At 41.5% G+C, this 21296-nt stretch overlaps 1 protein-coding gene across 1 annotated transcript in view; it reads right to left on the bottom strand.

Moving 5' to 3' along the window:
• The window catches only part of ITIH5 (inter-alpha-trypsin inhibitor heavy chain 5), an 89905-nt gene that overhangs the window by 26615 nt on the left and 41994 nt on the right, over positions 1-21296 (bottom strand). Inside the window, exons 6-7 of the mRNA XM_077169465.1 lie at positions 20247-20416; positions 19400-19516 (exon numbers count right to left, since the gene is read on the bottom strand). Coding sequence (XP_077025580.1) covers positions 19400-19516; positions 20247-20416 — 287 coding nt within the window. The remainder of the gene's footprint in view (positions 1-19399; positions 19517-20246; positions 20417-21296) is intronic.

The following is a 21296-nucleotide window of genomic DNA, read 5'->3' as shown; positions in this document are numbered from 1 at the left end:
ATTTATGACATTAGCAGAGAGCCGGCAGTACCCTGACTCTTCACCCTTCTTTCCCTCAGGGCCAGAGGATCCCCAGTCTGTGCCTGTGACAGGCTCAGCACCACCGGTGCAGACGTGGATGCGGGGCTGGGGTCTTGTCACGCATGGCTGTCTGTTTTGCTGCTGGCATCTTTACAGATCCTTAAATAGTGTGCAAAAGACCTCGAGGTGGGCCAGCCCACCACCTTTACTGATATTTTTTTCCCCCACCGTGATGGATATTCTGCTTCAGGAATAGCTGTTTGAGCCTCTCCACCCTCCCACCACTTCCCTCAGCAACTGCAGATTTCTATGACCTTGTAAGGTCACAGCTGCAATGTCTCCTCACGTGCATGGGGGAGGGTGGGCCACCGGGCTCACGGGCGCTATGTTCCTGGTTGCATTCAGATCTTTTGGATGGTTTCCCGCCCCTCATTCCAGAAGGCCTGAGCAAAAGCTGCTGCCCACAGCCCCTGCTCTCTAATAACCCTTGACTTACTATTACCTTCTCCTTAGAGAGACTCATGAGCCTCAGTGCTCTGTGTTCTCCGGAGAGCTAAGGAGAGAAGGCCAAGGCGCGTGTTCGGAAGAAGGCTAAATGTGAGTGGGTTTAAGCTGATATTTCTTCACACTGGGCTCACCTGCTAGAAATGAACAGAAATATAGATAGGTTTTTTTTCCAGAAAAGAGGGTAAACACGTTCCAGAAAGATCAGAGGAAGCCCAGAAAGGCACAGAAGGTAACCCACGCTTCCCTGAAGACCTGAACTATCCCGTGGGCAAAGGAACATCACGGGAGACAGGGAGCCAGATCCCTTGAAGGTTCTCTGCAAACCTGAGGCTGTTTGTTCCTAAGAATAGCTGTGGCCCCTTCCAGGGTGGCCGAGGGACAAGGCTGCCCACCACCTACTCTCCAAGGCCCTTCCCAGTGAATCGGATCCAAATGTAAAGACACTGGGTTCCCAGGCTGCCACGGTCTTGGCACTTCTCATTTCCCCTAAGCTCCACCCACTGGGCTACACATTGGGAACAGTGTCTAGAGACATGTGACCCCAAAACACACCAGCTGGAATATGGTGTGGTGAAACTAAGTTGCTAAGAAAGGACCAAAGGAAACTGTCAAAACGTCATCCTTGGAGGTCTTCTAAAAATAGGCATGTACAAATTCTCCACAGAGCACAGAGTCATGGAGGTGGGCAGAATTGGGGGTGCTTCGTGTATGACGAGGGCTGACCGGCTGACATTGCAAAGTTGCATTTGCTCTCTGGGACCACAAGAAGAGCTCCCACGGGTCCTCATCCATCCAGACGGTCAGAGACGAGGACAAGGCCTTATTTGGGGATGAAAACAAAGAATGGAGAGGCTCGGGCCACTGTGTTCAACTATTGCAGTAAGTCACTTGGAGGGGAGTTCATTAGTCTTGGGGAGGGAGGGCAAAGGTGAAGGGGTGAGAAAACCAAACCTCTGGGCGGAGGGAAATACAATTACAGAGCACACAAGGGGTCCAGTTAAGGGGAAAAGTGGATTCTTAAAGAGGTCAGCTACCACGAGACAGGTAGGTGTCCCCTGTGGGGTACGTGTCAGTTTCTGAAAACCCCAATGCCTAAGGGATGGGCACCCATGTCTTCCTGGGTGATCGCAGAGGGAAATCTGCAAACACTGGACGTGTCCATGACCTGGAGAACTATGAAACAAACCCAAGACTGTGTTTGGACTGAAGGAAGATTAAAAGGTACACAAAGACCATTAACAAATGAAAAGGATGTATTTCTTGCTACTCTGGTAGAGAAGTGCTCTGGCCTGGAGGCAGGCCTTCGCTAAGATTTCTTCTCATGCTAGCTATTTAGGACCCCAAAGGAGGCGATTATACTTAGTTAAAACTATTTTATAGTGATGAACTCCTCTTCTACTGCGTACTTTCCATGGGTGAAAACAAACCAACCGTGTTTCCTTTAAAAACAATAGTTTAGAAGTAAATTCCAACTTTACCTTGGGCTTCGTATTTTATACCTATCTTTTAAGCTGTCTATTCTTTCAAGAACAAGAAGAGATACAAATAAATAAAAATGAACTCTCCCTTTCAGAGTCTCCACCCTTCCAATATGGTTGGCAATGGTCCCTCTTGCTCTGGTGAATCTTCAAGAAAGAAGATATTATCTCCTCTAATGGGGTCTGTAGAAAGGAGCCAAATGGGCCCCTGGAGAGCTGGGTTCCCCGTTTTTCATTCTCCACTTACCCCACTTCTCTCTTGGGGCCACCACCAGGTCAGGGAGACTCCAGGGGGCAGCTCAGCCCTGAGCTCTTTGTCCTTACCATAAGCTGTACTGGGCACAAGGGCTGGACCCTTCCCTACCCTTCTTTCCCCTCTTCCCTAGAAAACAGAGCCATGCTCTTGGCATAGCCCTCAAAGGGGTAAGCATTCCACGGTGTTACTGCCACATTTCAGATGGCTACCAAACACTTCACAAATAGAGAACTGCTATAGAATGAGAGCTTCAGAGTGAGACCTCGGTGGAACCCAAGAAAATGCCAGCTGCCTTCCCATCACTTCCTGGGGTACCCGTGGATGTACAGTTTCTCAAATATTTCTGTGTCTGCATCAAATGAGGCTCGATGGGAACTAACGCTTTCACAAAAGGCCTTTGTACCACAAACCCGGGTTGTTGGGCATAATACAAGGGGAGCCATGACATCATAGGTGAAATCCAAGTTCAAAGGTATTAGTATTAGCCATTTCCATGTGCTCAGCACAATGACAGGCCTGTTCTCCTAAGCGACCCTATCACTTGCCTCATTCTAAAATGTTTACCAAGGAGTTTACATTTTCTCTTTCATTGGTCTACACAGTACTTCTAAGATAAGCCCAAGAGAGAAATCTTCTAGGCTGAATCGCTTAAAATCATCCAGTAAAAAATTTAAGACTCTCTAAAAATTTGATTTGAGGCATGGGAGAGACTCATGATCAGCAAATCTATACCATATAACAATCTTGAGTTTCCTATAGGAAATATTAAAAAGTGGAATATGCCCAAGAGAAAACTTGGCTACAGGTCAGCCTTCAAGCTTTTGGAGATGGCAGAGATAGTGGACACCGCGTGGGGGCACATCCACGTTGTCCTCTTGCTAGTCCCTGATGCCACCAGGTGGGACGTCTTGGAAGGCAAAAGTGGTCTGTGACTGCATCAAAGTTTGCAGTAACAGTTCCCCACTGCCATCTTAACTCCCTCTCTCAGTCTGCAGTGAGGAGAATGGAGGTGACCACAGCCCTGGCATTTGTTCTGTCTCCCCTCCCCATATGCCAACTGGCATCCATACATTGCACAACCCATTGCCCCTTTGGGTCAACTTGATGGCTAAGACTGATAGAACCACACTTGGCCAGCAGATGTCGCCAGTCCATGGGTATCAACCATGCTTCAGTGGGGGTATTGAAAAACCACCAAAACTTATCAAAGGAAGCATAACCTTATATTGGCCCTCTGCAGGTCTTTCAATGATTTCAAGGAAAGTTTTCTGAAGTCTTCTCTTGACTGACCCACCAAGTAATCATATCTTTTGTAATACCAACTCCAAGAGCAAGCAAAGAAATGGAATATGAGAAAGACCATTTCTCCATAATATATTCTTGTCTATGTCAGTTACACATTTAAAAAAAAAAAACAACTAAAAAATTGTCTTCAGAGAAGAAACCAAAACATTTGAAAATAATGTTATTCTACCCTCTATAGTACATACTTCAAGAGGCTGTGGAAACTCCTAAAGGAAACTGACGATAGAGCAGTCCCTCTTTGCCTTTTGTCACCCCTCTACTGCCAGTGTCCCTTGAAAGTAATCAAATTATACAATGTATGTTAAAACTATGATATAAGAAACATAAAGTGTCCCAAAACAGCATCTCTGTCAAATCTGAGGAACCTTGTTGAAAGGAGCTAAAACTATTTTTCCACTAGCCAACATGTTCTTTTTGGAGAAACACCAAAAACAAGATTTCTTTATATAAATAGAAAATTTGAAATAGAAGTCATCATTTCCAATATTTTAAAACTGTTTAGTGACTGCTAACTAGTGATTTGAAATTTCATCTAAAAGTAAATGTAGAAAACAGCGGTTATTTTTTGGTCTCTATATTTAAGTGTTGACATTGTTATGAAAAACATTTATTAAATTGAGCAAAATCACAGTGCTTCCATCTTTAAGGTTAATACTATTTTGAGCTATTATAATTACACTTAATGCTTGAATTATAATTTCAAATGCTCTTTCAATGCTGTACTTCTACTTGGCAACTCTGATTCTAGTACCTATTTACATATATGTTTAACCAACCTGTGTAAACATGGTTGAAGAAAAATGGATATTTCTTCATAGCAAGATAAAAGCACCCTTTTGGTGAAGGTTCAGAGCTAAATACCAACATCCAGTAGTCAGGGCTGCTGCCAAAATAGAATGACTATGTTGAAGGCTAAATTCTGGCTGAATTCGGCCTTAACTAAAAAAGAGAAAGTCTGGATAGGTTTTGGTATTAGGACATTTTCTGCAATGCAAACTTACAAATTTTACAAATCCTCCTGTTTGATAACATAGTGTAACTTAAGAAGCAACTATCTTTCATCTTAACCCTCTGGCTAATGTTAAGCTTAGTCATCTAATGTTTTGACTTTGCCATGACAAGTGTTTCAAACATTTACCTAAGAGGATCGCTGTACAACATTTTTCTAAAAGGTTCGTAATACTTTGCCCGCAATGTTCCTGTAATTCTTTGCGATGTTAGTTACGCCCATTTTTCATACTGGATGTGTCAATAACTCAAGGCTGAAAATATGTTGTTTGTTTCTTTTCCCTCTTCTCTTCATGCGGGAGGCTAGCAATTGACCACGATTTACCCTCCTTTCAATCCCGTACGACTCACTGAAGTTGAGAACATAGCCTTACTGCTTCCTTCTGTCAGCTCTGCACAGCCACCTCAAGTACAGCTTCCTATTGTAATAGGAAGTAAATAAAGATGACGTCGAACCACAGAAGTTCGCCTCAGTTTGTGGCTCTCCTTTGTAACTGCTGTCTTTTGTCTATTGTTCTGACGCTCTTACTGACTGAACTGACTGAATTTTGGTTCCCAATGCCTGGTCTAAATTTTGAAGTTTATATCAACCAACCGCAGGTTTGGATTCTGGAGCCCTATCGGTTTCACTCTAAGGATTGCTTTAGCGTTTGACTCTCTGACTGCCTTTTGGCCCATTCAGCTTGCCCTTAAGTAGGAGTTCTCATGATTCCTCCTTCTCTGGCTTTGGTCCATTCTATCCCAGTCACTGAAAATTTTCAGGATGTATCTTGACAACTACCAAGAACACAAAACACAGAAAAACATGGGGAGGCTATGGAAAACCCATGCAGGAACACAAAACAGTGCAACAACTGGGTAGGAGGTAAACACAGCCACAAACGTAGATTGTGTATACAAGGAAATAATTAGAGGAAAGAGAGATGCCCTCCACCATAAGGCAGGGAGAGTGATAATAACCCTGGATGTCTCCTTCCATCTGCCTCGACTTTTTAAGTTGCCACGAGACTGGAAAGGGAGACTTTTATTGCAATAGGGAAGACATGAATTTGATTGTTGGGGCTCGGGAAAGAACCTCTGGTTAGTAAATTTTTCTTGCCTTCCTTATTTGTGCTGTATCTCTTTGGTTATGGAGATCCAGCAGGGACAAAGGAGAGAAGTTCCTCATCTATATGGAGAAGGAGGGCTCACTGAAACCTTACCTCTCTTCCTACGTGGTCTAGCTCAGTTATCTGGGGAGGGAAAGCAAAACGGACATCAGAGCAAAGCATTGCCCTGTATTAAAGGTGGTATATCAGTTGAGGTTTCAGAAATGCTGAATGTCTCTGGAATCTGGATGGAGAAGTATGAATGATTCTAATATCTCTGACCCCTAACTTCTGGTTCTGTTTCCTTCAAGGCGTTTTAAGTCCAGCACATTCCCCAGACCATCTTCACTCTCTTTTGACCATCTCTGAATATTTAGTCTGCTGCAAATTACAAACATGGCCAGTCTTTCCTCTTGGATTGCACCTTGATCACTCGGTCTTGCTGACCTTTCTTAGGAACACCCATGAGGAGTTTGGTCACAGAGGTCTCCTGTTTTTCTGCAGTTTTTTACTTTCTTAAGTTTCGTTCTCTTCCCCCTAAGATAATGATTCTCAAACTTCAGCATGCATCAGACTCACCTGGAGGGCCCCATCCCTAGAGTTTCTGATTCTGTTAAGTCCGGTTGGTCCTGAGAATTGTATTTCACCCCAGATGACATGATGCTGCCTGTCGGGGACCACACCTGGAAAACCACCGCCCTGAGAAGACGTAGTCTATTTCTCATGTTCAGAACTGAGCAGACTCCTTCAGCCCCCCTTTCCATATTGCATTTTCGTTTTACTAAGAAGTTCAAGCAAAATGATTGCTGTTCAAAGTCAAGTAAGAAATAATGGATGATTTCAGGTAACCTTCTCTGGGCCAAGGAAGTAAGATTTTGCTTGAAACTATCCTTAATGCTTGAGCACTTTCTTCAACGGTAACCATATTGGCCAAAATTCCACTCTTAGAATTCAGCTTTTCACACTCGGCATCTGTCCAGCCACAGTGGAAACTGCCACTTTTATGAAACGGCAATTGTGAAAGAGTCATGAAGTAACCTAAAATTTACAAAGATCACATTGGCCAATAGTTGTTCACTATAGCTGTCATTATCCCAGTGTCACCTTAACACATGTAGGGACCACACAGCTCCATGTGCTAACAAAGATTTCTATTCAGTTAAAGCAAAATGCCATTCACAACACAATCACCTTTTCAACAGACGGCGATACTACTAAATCTACCATTTTTTGCCACCAGTGGGGTAAGGGTTTTTTTATTTTTATTTTTTTGAGCTTCCCCTTATCCCCACAAATCTTACTAATCCATCTTTCTAGCTGCTCTAGAAGGATTAGCAATTGATGTCATTTGTCAAATGGCTGAAGTTTGCATTATGACCACAAATGTCAAGCAAAAGTCAGATGTTTCAGCGAATTGAAGAAAGATACCCTCTAAAACAGTGATGGTGAGACCTTTCTCTCCTTTTACCCTAAGAGAACTTCCCAAGGAAGCCAAGAATGCCAAATGCCAAGCATCTGTCAAGGGGGAAGGGGGAGGGCATCACTTCATCCTCACAGATATTCATTTGCCTGCACCAGACAAAAGAAGAGTTTGCCAAACGAAAACAGCTGCCCTGAGAACCTGTTTGAGACTTTGCCTCCACCACCCATCCCCGCTTCTCTCTTGAAGACACAGACCCGCTACTAAAAAACCCTGAACACTTTGACCAGCATCAGCCTCTGCTGTGACAGGTCTCCTATTTTACCCAAGCTGCCCATGTGCTCCAACCTTCCAGCAAGATGCAGGAATTGCTTCTGGAGGCTCTGTAAGTGGCCACCCGAATTTATGTGAATACCTCCACCAATGGAGAATGCCATTGCCCAAGGCAGACTTCCCACTGTTGGGCAGTAACGTTCATTCTTAGAAGGGGCTTTTTGTTGAGCTGAATCCTCTCACTGATACCTCTCTCCGTTGATTCTAGAATCATTTGTCACATGTACACCACTCCTTCCCCCTCCTCGCTAAATCTGCAGTACCTGAGGCTCAATCCTTGGCCCTCTGCTCTTTCTCTCTCTAGACCCCTTCCTGGGATGAATTTCAACCATTCTTCAGCTATTACTTCTGTTTAGCTATTTCTCAAGTTCACATCTCCAGCCATGACTTCCCTCCCAAGCTTCCCACGTGTATCACTCTCTAAGTGATATGTACCCTCCCCCCTACTGGATGCCCTTATCATCTCACTGTCATTTGGACCTTAATACTGAAAATCTAAAATATAATATTTTTTCTCTCACATCAGCTCTTTGTCTAGAATTCCGCACTTCTATCCATGGTTCCAAAATCTTAAGAATCTTTCTCTCCACACTTTTGCTCCCCTATATCCAGTTAATCACCAGGTCATTGGTTTTTCCTTAACAACAGTCCCAGAATTCTCTTTTCCCAAATCCCCAGGCAACATTCAGGCTCATTCCTTCTTGTGGGGCATATATCACTATTCCAGCCACGCTCTCTGTCTCTAATGCTTTCTGGTTCTTGTTTGTCCTACCCACAGCCCACAGATTATACTCCTAAAGCACCATTCTAACCACAAACCTCCTCCTGCTTACCCCCATCAACCGCCAAATACATGCTATACTCCTTAGACTGGTGTAAACAACTACAGCGCCCACCTCTCAGTTTAGCTGCAGCTGCGGTGTGAAATTCTGTGCAAGCTCAGACTCACCTCATGCTCACAGAGTTACCCTTAAAAACATACAGTGTATCCGTGCAATGGAATATATTATTTGGCATAAAAAGAAAAAGTTCTTATATACACTACAACATGAGCACACTTTGAAGATGACATGGTGAATGAGAGAAGCCATCACGAAAGCCCACATATTGTTTGATTCCCGCTATATGAAATGTCTAGAACAAGCAAACCCATAGAGACAGTAAGTAGATTAGTGGTTGCCAGGGGCTGGGAGGAGAGCTAGAATGGGGAATGACTGCTAATGGATAGGGGTTTCTTTATGGAGTGATGAAATGTTCTGACATAAGATAGCAGTTGATGGTTGTACAATTTCTGTGAATATACTGAGCACCATGAATTGCATACTATAAATGGGTGAATTTTATGCTATGTGGATGATAACTCAACAAAGCTATGTGTGTAGATATGTATATATATTTGTGTATGTGTATATATATATATAATCTCCTTGAGCGCTTTGGAAGGTTGGGCTGTGAGCTCCTTCTAAGAGGGGCTGTATCTGTGGGAATCCTGTGAAATCTGAGCTCATACCATGGCCCTCCAAAAGCTTCCACCAGGCACCTCAGGGTTATCATGGGCCCAGAGCACTTTAAAATAGTTTTATCATGGAGTTCCTTGATTAGATGGTAACACAAATTCAAATACTAGCCCAAATGTCTCAATCTATTTTGAGTCCCATAGTTATAGGGGAGTGATTTTTTTTCTACCCAAGCCCATAGAGAGTTGGGCAGACTTCCATATTGCTTTCCCATAAAGGTGGATAGAGTTTTCTTCTAGCCTACTACCCACTGTAGGTTGTGGTCCTTCAAAGGAACCAGCATTATGCCAGGATCTCAGGCTCAATTGTCCACCTAGGGGAGCCCATGATCTCACCTCTTGTTCCCACAGAGGTGTGAAAACCTAAGCCCCTAGGATATGGAAAGTGGCAGCTCTTCCAGGGGACTCTCACTTACACCCAGCTGCTTATTACTTTGCTTTCTAGTTCCACTTTCATTCTTCGAATTTGTGCAGCTCTTTGCTTATTTACCAGCTCAGCTGTGCACTTAAAAGACTTGGTATAATTTGCCTGCCTTCCTGAATGCTCATATCAGGACGGTTTTCAAGTTATCTTGAAATTTTTACCAGAACCTTCAGACTATAGCCTATTCATTCTTGCCACATGCCTTTCTTCATGTCGCCCCCCAACCAAGAATTCACTTCTTCCTTTCCTGCCAACAAAGCTATAGCCCATCTTCAAGGCCTAGCTCCTATTCTACCTCCATCATTAATCGCTTGCTGACTACCCTGTGCTCCTTCCCATCCCTAAAATTTGTTTCCGTTGTCTATGTGACAAGTCGGATTTGACTGACAGAATTGTGCCATGCTTCATCTCCTCAGAAAAACCTGAGTTTAAGGACTAAGTGATGCTTTCCTTGTCCATACTTTCTCTCTCCCTTCCATGCTTTTGCACATGTTACCCATGTCCCTCTCTCCTCAGAGCCTCATCCCTGCCTCAGCCCAGCCACTTGCATAACTTTTCAGAGAACTTCAAGACTTCTGCAATTATCTCCTCCTCTGAAAAGCATTCCTACTCCATCCATAGAGAGAACACCACCTCCTCCATGCCAAAACTGGATCTTATACACAGCCTCACTCTAGGTAGCACGTTGCACACAATTTTTATATGACTTTCTCATCTGGCCTTCTTGAAAGACTCTGTCTTATTTATCTTACTATCCCACCACCTAGCACCTTACCCAAGTCATATAATCAATGTTTGTTTTGTTTTGGGGGGATTCCCAGGTTGGGAACCCCTGGGTGTCATGAATGAGAGAAGGGGACCAGCCAAATCAGTCGCTCCTGGGAATCTTACCCAGTTACAATTGCAATCAGCAATCCAGGAATAACAAAGCTCACTGTCACTCTGATAAATGGGTCCACATTTATCGTTTTTAATTTTCCTTAACTTGTTGGGCTTATCTTGTGGTTACTTGACAGCAAAGGTTTCCTTTTAGCCTGTATTCAGCCCTTTACAAAAAAAATTCACAAACCTAACTCAAGTCTACAGTGCAAAAGTAGGGATCAGGAAAGGGTTGTTCACTGAGGTCATGCTTTCAGATGCCAATGGTAATGCAGGAGTACTAAAAGCTCTGTACTATTAATTTTTTTCTTTGTAAGACAGCCATTCAGTGCTTGGTGCCTCCAATTTATTTCAAAAATATGCATATTTTCATTATTGGAGAATGATTTTTTCCTTCTTGAAACTAAGTATTACTGGTAGCCAAGGGTTGAAAAAGGTTTTGCCCTCTGTCCACCATTTACTACCTCATATTCTGAGTTAGAGTCAAAAAAACACCAGTTTTCCCCACTGCCTTCTGGTAACAATCTCAAGTCCCAAATCTCAACTCTGCAACATATTTCTGCAACACAGATCAGCTGGTGGTGATGTTTTGCCAAAAGCAGCTCAGTAGATAAGCACAAGCACTTTCAGCTGAATGACCCCTAGACAAGGAGTCACAACTCCAGACTAGGAGTCAGCCAGCTAGGGCCTGGGGACCAAAGCCAGCTGCCACCTGTTTATACAAATAAAGTTTTATTGGAACACAGCCATGTCCATTTCTTTACATATTGTCAATAGCCGCTTTTGCACTACAACAACAGAACTGAGTAGTTAGGACAGACACCATCTGGTCTGCAAAGCTGAAGATATTTACTATCTGTCCATTTACAGAAAAAGTTTGCTGGCTCCTGCTCTAGAGTTAAGAGTGCAAAATTAGGAAACCAGAATAGGGGCAGCTGGGCTCTTATTTCATTTATTGGGGTCTTGCTTTCAGATGCTTATAAGTACTGGTAAACAGGAGTACACCAAGCTCTATACCGTCAATTTATTTTTTTAATGATAGCCACATAGTGCCTACTTTCAAGGACCCTTACAGTTTTTTAGGCATGAACTCATCTGGCATGCTTGCATCCTCCTCTTTTCTGAGCTCCTTCGTTGTTTGTTCCGGGAGTTTTCTCCTCCTCAGGAGATCATAATTCCTGCGAGGGCCCTCCAGGCTTCCGTCCCAGCCCAGCCTTTTTCCAGGCCACCCACTGAGGCTCAAACTATCTCCTTTGCGCCTCATCACTTAAAAGCTACTTTCTCCATATCCTAGTGTCTTTCCAGAATCCTCCCTTTCAAAGTGTGGCAGGTCCACGTGTTCTTGAAGGTCCATGTGTTCAGCTGGAATGTCACACACCATTAGGCATCACTCCACCTCCCAACCCCTCTCCTCCTCTGTCTGCACCTCTGCTGACCCCATGCTTATACTCAGCCTATCCAATCTCCACCACAAAAGGGAAGGAAGCCTGCATCTTTCTTACATGCCAGGCAAGTTCTTAATGCTAAATAATAACCTACTACTAGTTTATTCTTATGGATCAGAACACAACGGCTCTGCTGATTTTTCCCTACACCAAGCTGCTGGCTGAAGCCTCCTAGAGCAGGCGACACCTGTGTTCACCCATTTGGGGACAGCACTCCATGTTACAGCACCTGGAAATGAGAACAGGTGGAGCCTAAGCACTTGGGAGGGGCTCTAATGTTATGGTACTGAGTGGAGGCTTCAGATTGGGGTAGACCTGGGTTTGAATCCTAACTCTTACACTTACACCTTTGTGCATTTCACCACTCTTAACTCACACATCACCTTCCTGCCCATTGCCTTCTCATCTATAAAATGGGAATAATGTGTCTACGTCATTGGACTGCTGAAAGAGCAGATGAAAAAGTAAATGTACAACCCCCAGAGTTCTTGGCGTGTACTGATCACACAATGATAGCTAGTATGCTTTAAAAAAGCAGGCTGCATTTAATGTTTATGTGCCAGTAGGACTTCTAAGAAAAACACCTTCTATGTGTTGGGTCCTGTGCTGGAAGATGGGAATGCATATGAAAATGACCAAAGCCGAAATAGTCCCCAAACCCATGGGGCTCATAGATGATTAACCTGCAAGGTTACATATAAAATGTCTAAATGACTCTTGGGAGTTCAACTTTGAATAGTGGCAAAGAAATTGATGTTCTGGAGCCTAAAGTCAAGCAGTGAGTGAAGCCGAACATTTGGGTCACAGCCCTTCAACCCAGCAGTTCACACTACCCCTCATTTTGATTTCACAATTTCAGACCAGAAATAGTACACTGATTTTTTAACATCTTCGACTAAATCATATGGAGAAAGCAGCCAATCTTTCAAAACGGCATGGGAAATCAACATAGCATGGGCACAGAATGGCACAGAGGATGGGAACAAGTGTGAAAAACATCTGCTCAATGATACATTTGTCACTGTTTGGCCGCCAAAGTGGGTCCCTTAGCCAAGCTCCTTAATATGAGAACAAAAGCAGTAGATCGAATTTCACAGATTAGGGATGGGAAAGAGAAGAAAGTGTGGAGGGTGGTCAAGGATGAATGCATTCAATAGACTTCACATTACCTTTAACTTTCCCAAGGACATACATATTTGCCAATGCCACGCTTCAGTCATTCAACTAACAAGGGGGAGAAAAGCCCTATGCCAATCACAGTCCCCCCACACCCTACTTTGGTTGTTCTCACCGAGACGTTGTGCTAGCTCAAACTGGGAAGCAGAAATCTTGTCTGACCCAGCACCAAAGCCATCCCTCACGCAGAAGCAAAACCCAGCCACGCCAGGTGCCAGCAACTGTGGGAGATTCTGTAGCTGTTCCCAAGCCGGCTAAATCCTAGCAGGCAGCTCACATCCCTGCTGTGATTAGGACAAAAAGCAGAAAATGCCAGATGTGCACAGCTTCAGGCATGCCCTGGATCCAGGAGCCTTCCCTCCCTTACTGGGGATACTTCTCAAGGTTGAATGAACTTTATGACTCCTAAGCAATCATTTGTTCAAGCAATTATTAAACACCAACTATATGCCCTACATTTTGACAAGTTCAGTGAAGTATTTCTGGCCCTTTAAAAATGAGAGGAGCCAAGAATATTCAGAACATTAGTGAACGATTCCTAAGACAGCATGAGCGCATCTGTGACAAGTGTCTGATGGTGCCAAGCAGGTGAACTCTATAAGATAGCCCTATGCTTGGGGGTAATTGTCCTCTTCACCTCTGGACTGTTTATATGAGACCCTGGAAGGGACCAGCTAAGCTTTTCTCTCAGTGCTGTGGCCTGAGAGAAGTTAAAAGCTGCTAAAACAGTCAGCAGTTTTCAAAGCCACTCAAGGTAGCAATGGCTTTAGAAATTGGTCAGAGGCTCTGACATTGTTTGACTGGTCTAGGGTGGTTGTCCTGGAAAGAGGCCATGCTGAAGCTTAGAAGCCAGCAAAGTGCAGACCAGATTTTCAGTGACTAGTAAGGAATGGGATCTTAACATCCAGGAATGAAGGAAAAGGCGGAAATTACAAATGGTGTGACATCTTTCATTATGTGCTCCTGCACATTTCAAGGAAATCCCTGTCTTCTGAAATGCAGCCTTCTCAGCTAGGTCTTCAAATGTAAAACTGCACTGATCTTGTATCCGTCTGCCCTCCCATCATTTATACAACACGAGGGCCTCACCCCGCCACTACCTGCACGGAGGTACCACAATACCATGATCTGGCTCACGAGCTTCAGAGTTTTGAAGCCCGGCCCTGCCAATTTACTAACTTGAGTCATCAACCTTTGCAAAACCTCAGTTTCTCCATCAATAAAATGAGGGTGATGACTAAATTGTTCTAAGGATTAAATATCCTCATATTAAATAATTCATGAATTACCCAGAGCAGAAAGCCTAGCATATTGAAGATGCCCCATGCTATTATAAGGTGTGTTGTGAGCTCTATATTGTTAGGAAGTGCCCAAATTATTTTTATCATTGAAGATAAGTTTAGGAGACCCTGACTAAGTTGATGGTTCTTTCTGTACAATTTGAAGCAGGATTTTTTTTATGGGCGTTATTAGGGTAAGAAGATTCCTGTTAGTTCTCTCATCAGAAGTAAAAGAAGAGCCTTGTGCCTTGGGGTGCACTGGGCTTGAAGTAAGACCCTGAAGTAACTCAAGCAGCTGAAGATAAGGGTCCTTCAAGCAGCTTTAGTCTTTGGGTGATTAATGGCCTCTGAATGAAGATGCAGTAGAACTGACAGTACATTTTACCACCTTGATGCTTCTTGATACTTACTAGGAAATAATTTAGATACATATTTTTGTTTAAGTTCTGCAAATGCATACCATAGAAACTGCTTGACATAAACAAATGACGTGACTTAGAGGTGTAAATTGGAAGATAAAAATGGCATTTTTCATTTGCATTTTTAAAATTACTAGTCCACTTGGTAATCTTATTGAACCTTTTTGCTTTTGCTTTTCTTTACAAATAGTATCATATCCTTTGTCCATTTTCTTTTAAAGATTACTTTTTATTGATCTGAAACAGCTCTTCACAAATTAAAGACAAACTCGTCTTTTCATGCACAAATTTTTCCAGCCTTTCGTTCACTTTTGTTTTTTTTTTACAATGAAAGTTTAAAATTTTTTAAGTAGCTAAAAGCTATTAATCTCTTCCTTTGTGATCACTTTCCATGTTTCTAGGCATAGAAAATCTTTCCTCACTTCAGAGCTAGTTAAATATATACCCATATTTTCTTACATATTTTGGGTTGTGGTTCATTGATTATTTTAACATCTTAATCCACTTGGAATTCTTATCCTAGTAATTGTTTTAAATGTTAAAATTGGTACAATCTTTCTTGAAAATGTTTTTGTAATATGCATCCAAAACCACTAATTAGATGGTATTCTCTGATCCAGAAATTCCACTCTAAGAATCTATCTTAGGAAAACTGGCTGTGCTGGTTTGAGAGGATGTATGTCCCCTAGAAAAGCCATGTTTTAATCTGAACCCCATTTTGTAAAGGCAGAATAATCCCTATTCAATAATGTATGTTTGAATCTGTAATTAGATCATCTCCCTGGAGATGTGACCCAATCAAGAGTGATTGTTAAGCTGGATTAGGTGATGACATGTCTCCACCCATTTGGGTGGGTCTTGATTAGTTCCTGAAATCCTATAAAAGAGGAAACATTTTGGGGAATGGGGCGATTCAGAGAGAACAGAGCAGAACGACATAGCCACGAGAAGCAGAGTCCACGAGCCAGTGACCTTTGGAGAAGAAGAAGAAGGAAAACACCTCCCAGGGAGCTTCATGAAACGAAGCCAGGAGAGAAAGCTAGCAGATGATGCCATGTTCGCCATGTGCCCTTCCAGCTGAGAGAGAAGCTCTGACTGTGCTCGCCATGTGCCTTCTCACTTGAGAGAGAAACCCTGAACTTCATCGGCCATCTTGAACCAAAGTATCTTTCTCTGGATGCTTTCGATTGGACATTTCTATAGACTTGCTTTAACTGGGACATTTTCTCGGCCTTACAACTATAAACTAGCAACTTATTAAATTGCCCCTTTTAAAGGTCATTCCGTTTCTGGTATGTTGCATTCTGGCAGCTAGCAGACTAGAACACCGGCCATGTGGTCAATGACCTCTACACGAAGACTGGTGTCCCAATGCTTTTTTATTTTATCTTATTTTTCATTTGCCAAAGGGAGGCTTTGTTTGTTTGTTTTTCTATTTTTGGGGGGCATGTGCAGGCTCTAGGAATCAAACCCAGGCCTCCCTCATGTCAGACGAGAGTTCTACCATTAAGCTACCCTCAATATTTTTTGTAATAGTAAAAAATGGAAATAACTTGAAAGTGTCTCATGAAGAGGGGTAGTAAGCACTGCATAGCTGCATAGCTCGATATGATAACCAGTAGCCATGGATGGCTATTTAAATTTTAATTAAATTAAATTAAAAATCCAGTTTCTCAGTTATATTAGTCACATTTCAAGTGCACAATAACCAAATGTGACCAGTGGCTACTGTATCAGATAGTGCAGATACAAAACATTTCCATCCTCACAGAAAGTTCTATTGGGTGATGTTGCTCTAGAGTCATTAAAATAAAGTTTTTAAAGAATATATAACAACATAATAAATACTCATAATACGATAGTACATAAAAATATCAGAACACAAAACGTTTGGTGGTAATGGGAATTCAGGTTGGTTATAGTAATTAGAATCATCAATATCCTCATCGAGCTAAGCATGTTCAGGGGACACACACAGTCTACCAACAAGAAGTTTATTTACTAAAATTTTAAACAATTCATGGAGGAATTTAATGAGACACATGAAAAAAAAACTTGGTACATGGCACCTACTCAATAACTGTTGATTGCTTCTGAATCCAAACAGGAATTATCATCTTGGGCCAGATGCAAGACCTAACCAAAATTACATTGTTTTGGATAGGAATGGTCTCAAAAGATTAAAATTTTGGGAAATGTGCCCATAAAGGATAACTAAGGGTAATTTGGGCCCATCCTTCCCCGTAAGAACAATTGAAAAATAAAAAAGCTAAACAAATGTATATTTTAAGAATCTTCTTGAAAGTGTCATAACATTAACAAAACAGAAAAAAAAAAAAAAGATCTGGGAAACAATGAAAATTCAAAGAGGTGAGCCCAGATGTGGAATCACTTCTGTCTAAGGGATGTTTCTCAAAGCCAAAGAGTTGGTTGAGATACTGAGCATCACTTTTGCAGCCTAGGAGGCCAGAAAAGTGAAATCCAGAGCCTGACGAGGGAAGATACTCTAATAAATCTTCCACACTTAGTGCAAAACAAAAACAAAGGAGCCCATGAAAGGACTGCAGTCCAGCACTGAGCTGTCTAAAGGCGGTCCAGAAAAATCTTAAACCCTGAAGATGGACTAAAATGAATCCAAGTTGTTAACAGCTCTGAGCACTTGACAGAGCACAACAAAACCCTTTATGGAGGAATGTATCATCATTCTAGGCCTCAAATTTATTTCTACAAACAAATTTTCAAAAACAATGCCTACCATACGATCAAAGATAACCATTTACACAAGAAGACAAGACAAGAAATGAGAAAATCAGCCTCACAAGAGCTCCATGTTTGGAACTTTCGAACACAGATTTTAAAACAACCATGTTAACTATGCTCGAGAAAATAAAAAAGTACTAGTAAAAACTTTACAAAATAGGGTGCATGGGTGGTTCAGTGGTACAATGCTCACCTTCCATGCGGGAGACCCGGGTTCGATTCCCGGACCACACACCCGAAAAAAAAAAATTGTAAAATAATGGAGAGTTCTAAAGAGTGACAATGAAAAAGAACCAAATAGAAGTTTCAGAACCAAAAAAAAAAAAAAAGTACAATTGAAATAACTCAATAGATGAGTGTATACAGATTAAATGTACCTGAAAAGAGAATTTTTGAACTGAAAGATAGGCTTAGAATGAGCCGTAAAAGGCAAAGGTGGAATATGTGGAAGAGCGTACAGGAGACACAGAGGACATGAAGAAAAGGTCTAACGCTGGAATCCCAGAAGGAAGTCAGCAGAAGCAATTTCAGCTGGGGAATTTTCCATGAATCCACAAATTTATGAAGCCCTGGGAACCTCAAGCAGAATAAATAAGAAGAATCATCATATAAAAATTACAGAAAACTAAAGACAGGAAAAGCTTAAGAGCTGTGAAAGATTACCTTCAGAGGAACAGCAATCAAAATTTGACCGACTTCAACTGCAACAAATGAGGCCAAAAGGCAATGGAATGTATGTGCAACGTACTGGAAGAAAACAATTGCCGACCAGTAAAACTATTCTTAAAGAATAAAAGTGAAATATATCATTTTCAGACAAACAAAAAACTGTGACAATTCTCCATTGGCAGAGTCACATTAAAAAAAAAAAAAAAAGACCCTAATGGTATTCCTCAGGCTAAAGAAAAGTAATACCAGATGGAAGATCAGAGGTGCAGAAAAAGAAAACCAATAAAAATGAAGACATTGGCAGGCTGAACTCTGTACAAAGATGTAATGGTGGAGGACTAAAGAAGTTGGTTTATAGGCTGAGATTATCTTCCCCCTATATTTATATTTGGCTATCCTCCAAAAGAAAATAAGTAAACCTTAACCTCACGTAACATCTTGGAATATATTTTTGCTATTTCAGGATGAAGAAGACCCAAATGTCTTGAAGAAAAGATAGACAGATTTTACTACATGATATTCAAAATTTAAATGGCCAAAGAAACCATATTCAAAAAACAGACTGAGTAAAAACATTTGCTATCATTTTTTCACTTAGGATCAGATTTGAATGAATGTGGGATGGGAACTGAGTATAGAAATAGCTGAAGGGGGTCCTTATAGGCTTTTATATACTATTTGACTCATTAAACCAAACTCATTAAACCAAACTCATTTTATCACACACACACACACACACACACACACACACACATAACTGATAAAAACAGATACGGGATTTAAAAAGAAAGGCTGAGGGATCTAAATTTTTGATATTAGTCAGTCTGGCAATCAGTACCTCTTCTGTTTTCAATTAAGTGAATTGGCAATATATTACAAATGCAAATTTGCAAGATTTATGATACCAGAGTAAGCTAAGAAATAGCCTTTCCCAATGATTTGTTAGGAAAATGCACATAGTATTTTCAGAGTAATTCAATTTTTCAGCATAGCCCAGATGTGCCGTTAGTGTCCCGAAAAGCCCTTAGTCCTAAAGCTAAGCCGAGGGGGCTTCAAGGGTTGTACTTCACGGTCTCAGAGGCCGTCAGCACTGAATGGAAAGGCCGTACCCACAAGGGTGCCTTTGTGTGGCCCTCTCAGTCTGTTCCCTTCTTGCTCACGTCATCTGCTCTGCCAGTCCCCTTCATTTAAGGGTGTTACCATAACATGTCCTTCTGCCCTCTTCACCCATGCTGAAAGGACGGTTTATGTCAATGGCTTAATGGAATCAGTTCTGGAATGTCCTCCGTAGGCAGGAACAGCTGGATGGTAAAGCTGAATAATGATAGTTGGCATCAATTCTGCTTTACTCACAAAGATCGTTGGCCCAGGCAGAAGTGAGAGAGGAAAGCCACGGGCAGCTGGCACCCACTCACCTGCCGGAGTTTGGTTCCGACCATGGAGGCGCTGCTGTCAAGCACAAATACCACATTCTTGGGTAAAGGAGGAAGGTCTTTAGGGGCGAAGTAGTGCACAAAATAGCCATTTAGAACCTGGTGGAGGGAAAGAAAAATAAGAAGGGCGGTACCCAGAACAGGGAAGGAATAGAAATAGAATGGACCGACAGTCTATGGAACTTCTAAAAGTCAAAGACAGCGTGGGCTAGAGTCTAGGGTGAGAGTCCAAGCCCAGAGCAAAATTATCTATGCTCTTGATCCTTTGAAGAAAACTCATTGCTAATTTAGCCTATTTAAGGGAATCAGCCCTTAGCATTTTGAATATGTCTACTCATTACATTTCAATGATCCACCCCACCTGGCCCTTGTTGCTTAAAAATCCTGATTCCTACATTATCTATTTCTTACCAAGCATCTTATAAGTTGGAACCACAAGGTCGTCTACATTCTGGACACAATTATTACATTTCAATATTTCACCCTGTCTCTGGAGCAATAAAACCTAAAGGGAAATGAGCCATGGAGCAGTTTCCTTTAATTAAAAGTGAAAAGCAACTAAAATTCCAACTCCACCTGAAACACTGCAGGGACAATTATATCATAGGTTTCATGTGCTCTCAAGGTTACTGAAGCAGGAAATAGGAACCCTTCAGTCTCCAGCAACGGAAAACCACTAGTCTCTTTGGAGATATATTTTAGGTTTCAATAAAGTTTCTAAGACTCAGAAAGCTCTCTCCCTCCAATAAGCATTAAGATCCCCAGGTCTGGGTTTAACTAAAAGTACCAAGCAACCAACACAAAGCAAATAAGAAGGAAAACCCACTACCTGGATGTCTCCAATGTTCTGTTTCCTATCGACGTCATACCGAACAATGAAATCTCCCAGAATGCCATTCTGGGCAATCTTGGCTTGTTGCACCACGCTAGGCTTAAAAACAACTTTGGCAAAAGTTTCATTTTGGTTGATTACTGTAGAAGGAGGAGGTCCAGAATCATCTGCCAACAAGATATAAACATAATCAGTAACTGAATATATAGTTATTTTTCTGAAAAGAAATAAGGACTGTTTTGCATGGTTAGTCTTAGACCCTATTTAACTTCAGGTTCATAGTCCATATGAATGTCTGAGGCTTATACTGCTAATTAATCACAGTGAAAGAGATATACTGTCATATGTTTCATCTTTATGCCTCCTTTATTTATTATTATTTTTTATTAATAAAACCAATAACTGTGCAACAGGACTAGATACAAAAACTCAAAAACGGACAGCACAATAATACCTAATTGTAAAGGAATCATGTTAAAACACTGAATGAAGCTGCATCTGAGCTATAGGGGTTTTTTTGTTTGTTTGTTTGTTTGTTTGTTTTTACTATTATTACTACTTTCATTTCTTTTCTCTATATTAACATTTTATATCTTTTTCTGTTGTGTTGCTAGTTCCTCTAAACCGATGCAAATGTACTAAGAAATGATGATCATGCATCTATGTGATGATGTTAAGAATTACTGAGTGCATATGTAGAATGGTATGATTTCTAAATGTTGTGTTAATTTCTTTTTTTTTCCTTCCGTTAATAAAAAAAAAACCAATAAACATACAATATGAACCTTCTTTTTTTTTACCATCTAGTTGTATATTCATCATCATGATCATTTTTTAGAACATTTGCATCAATTCAGAAGAAGAAATAAAAAGAAAACGGAAAATAAAATTCATATATACCATACCCCTTACCCCTCCCTTTCATTGATCACTAGCATTTCAATCTACTAAATTTAACATTTGTTCCCACTATTATTTGTTTATTTTTAATTCATGTGTTTTACTCAACTGTCCATAAGGTAGACAAAAGAAGCATCAGACACAAGG

This window comes from Tamandua tetradactyla, chromosome 7 (assembly GCF_023851605.1).
Source record: "Tamandua tetradactyla isolate mTamTet1 chromosome 7, mTamTet1.pri, whole genome shotgun sequence".
Classification (NCBI taxonomy): Eukaryota; Metazoa; Chordata; class Mammalia; order Pilosa; family Myrmecophagidae; genus Tamandua; species Tamandua tetradactyla.
The sequence above is the reverse complement of the archived record's forward strand: the minus strand, read 5'-3'. Positions and strand labels throughout refer to the sequence as shown.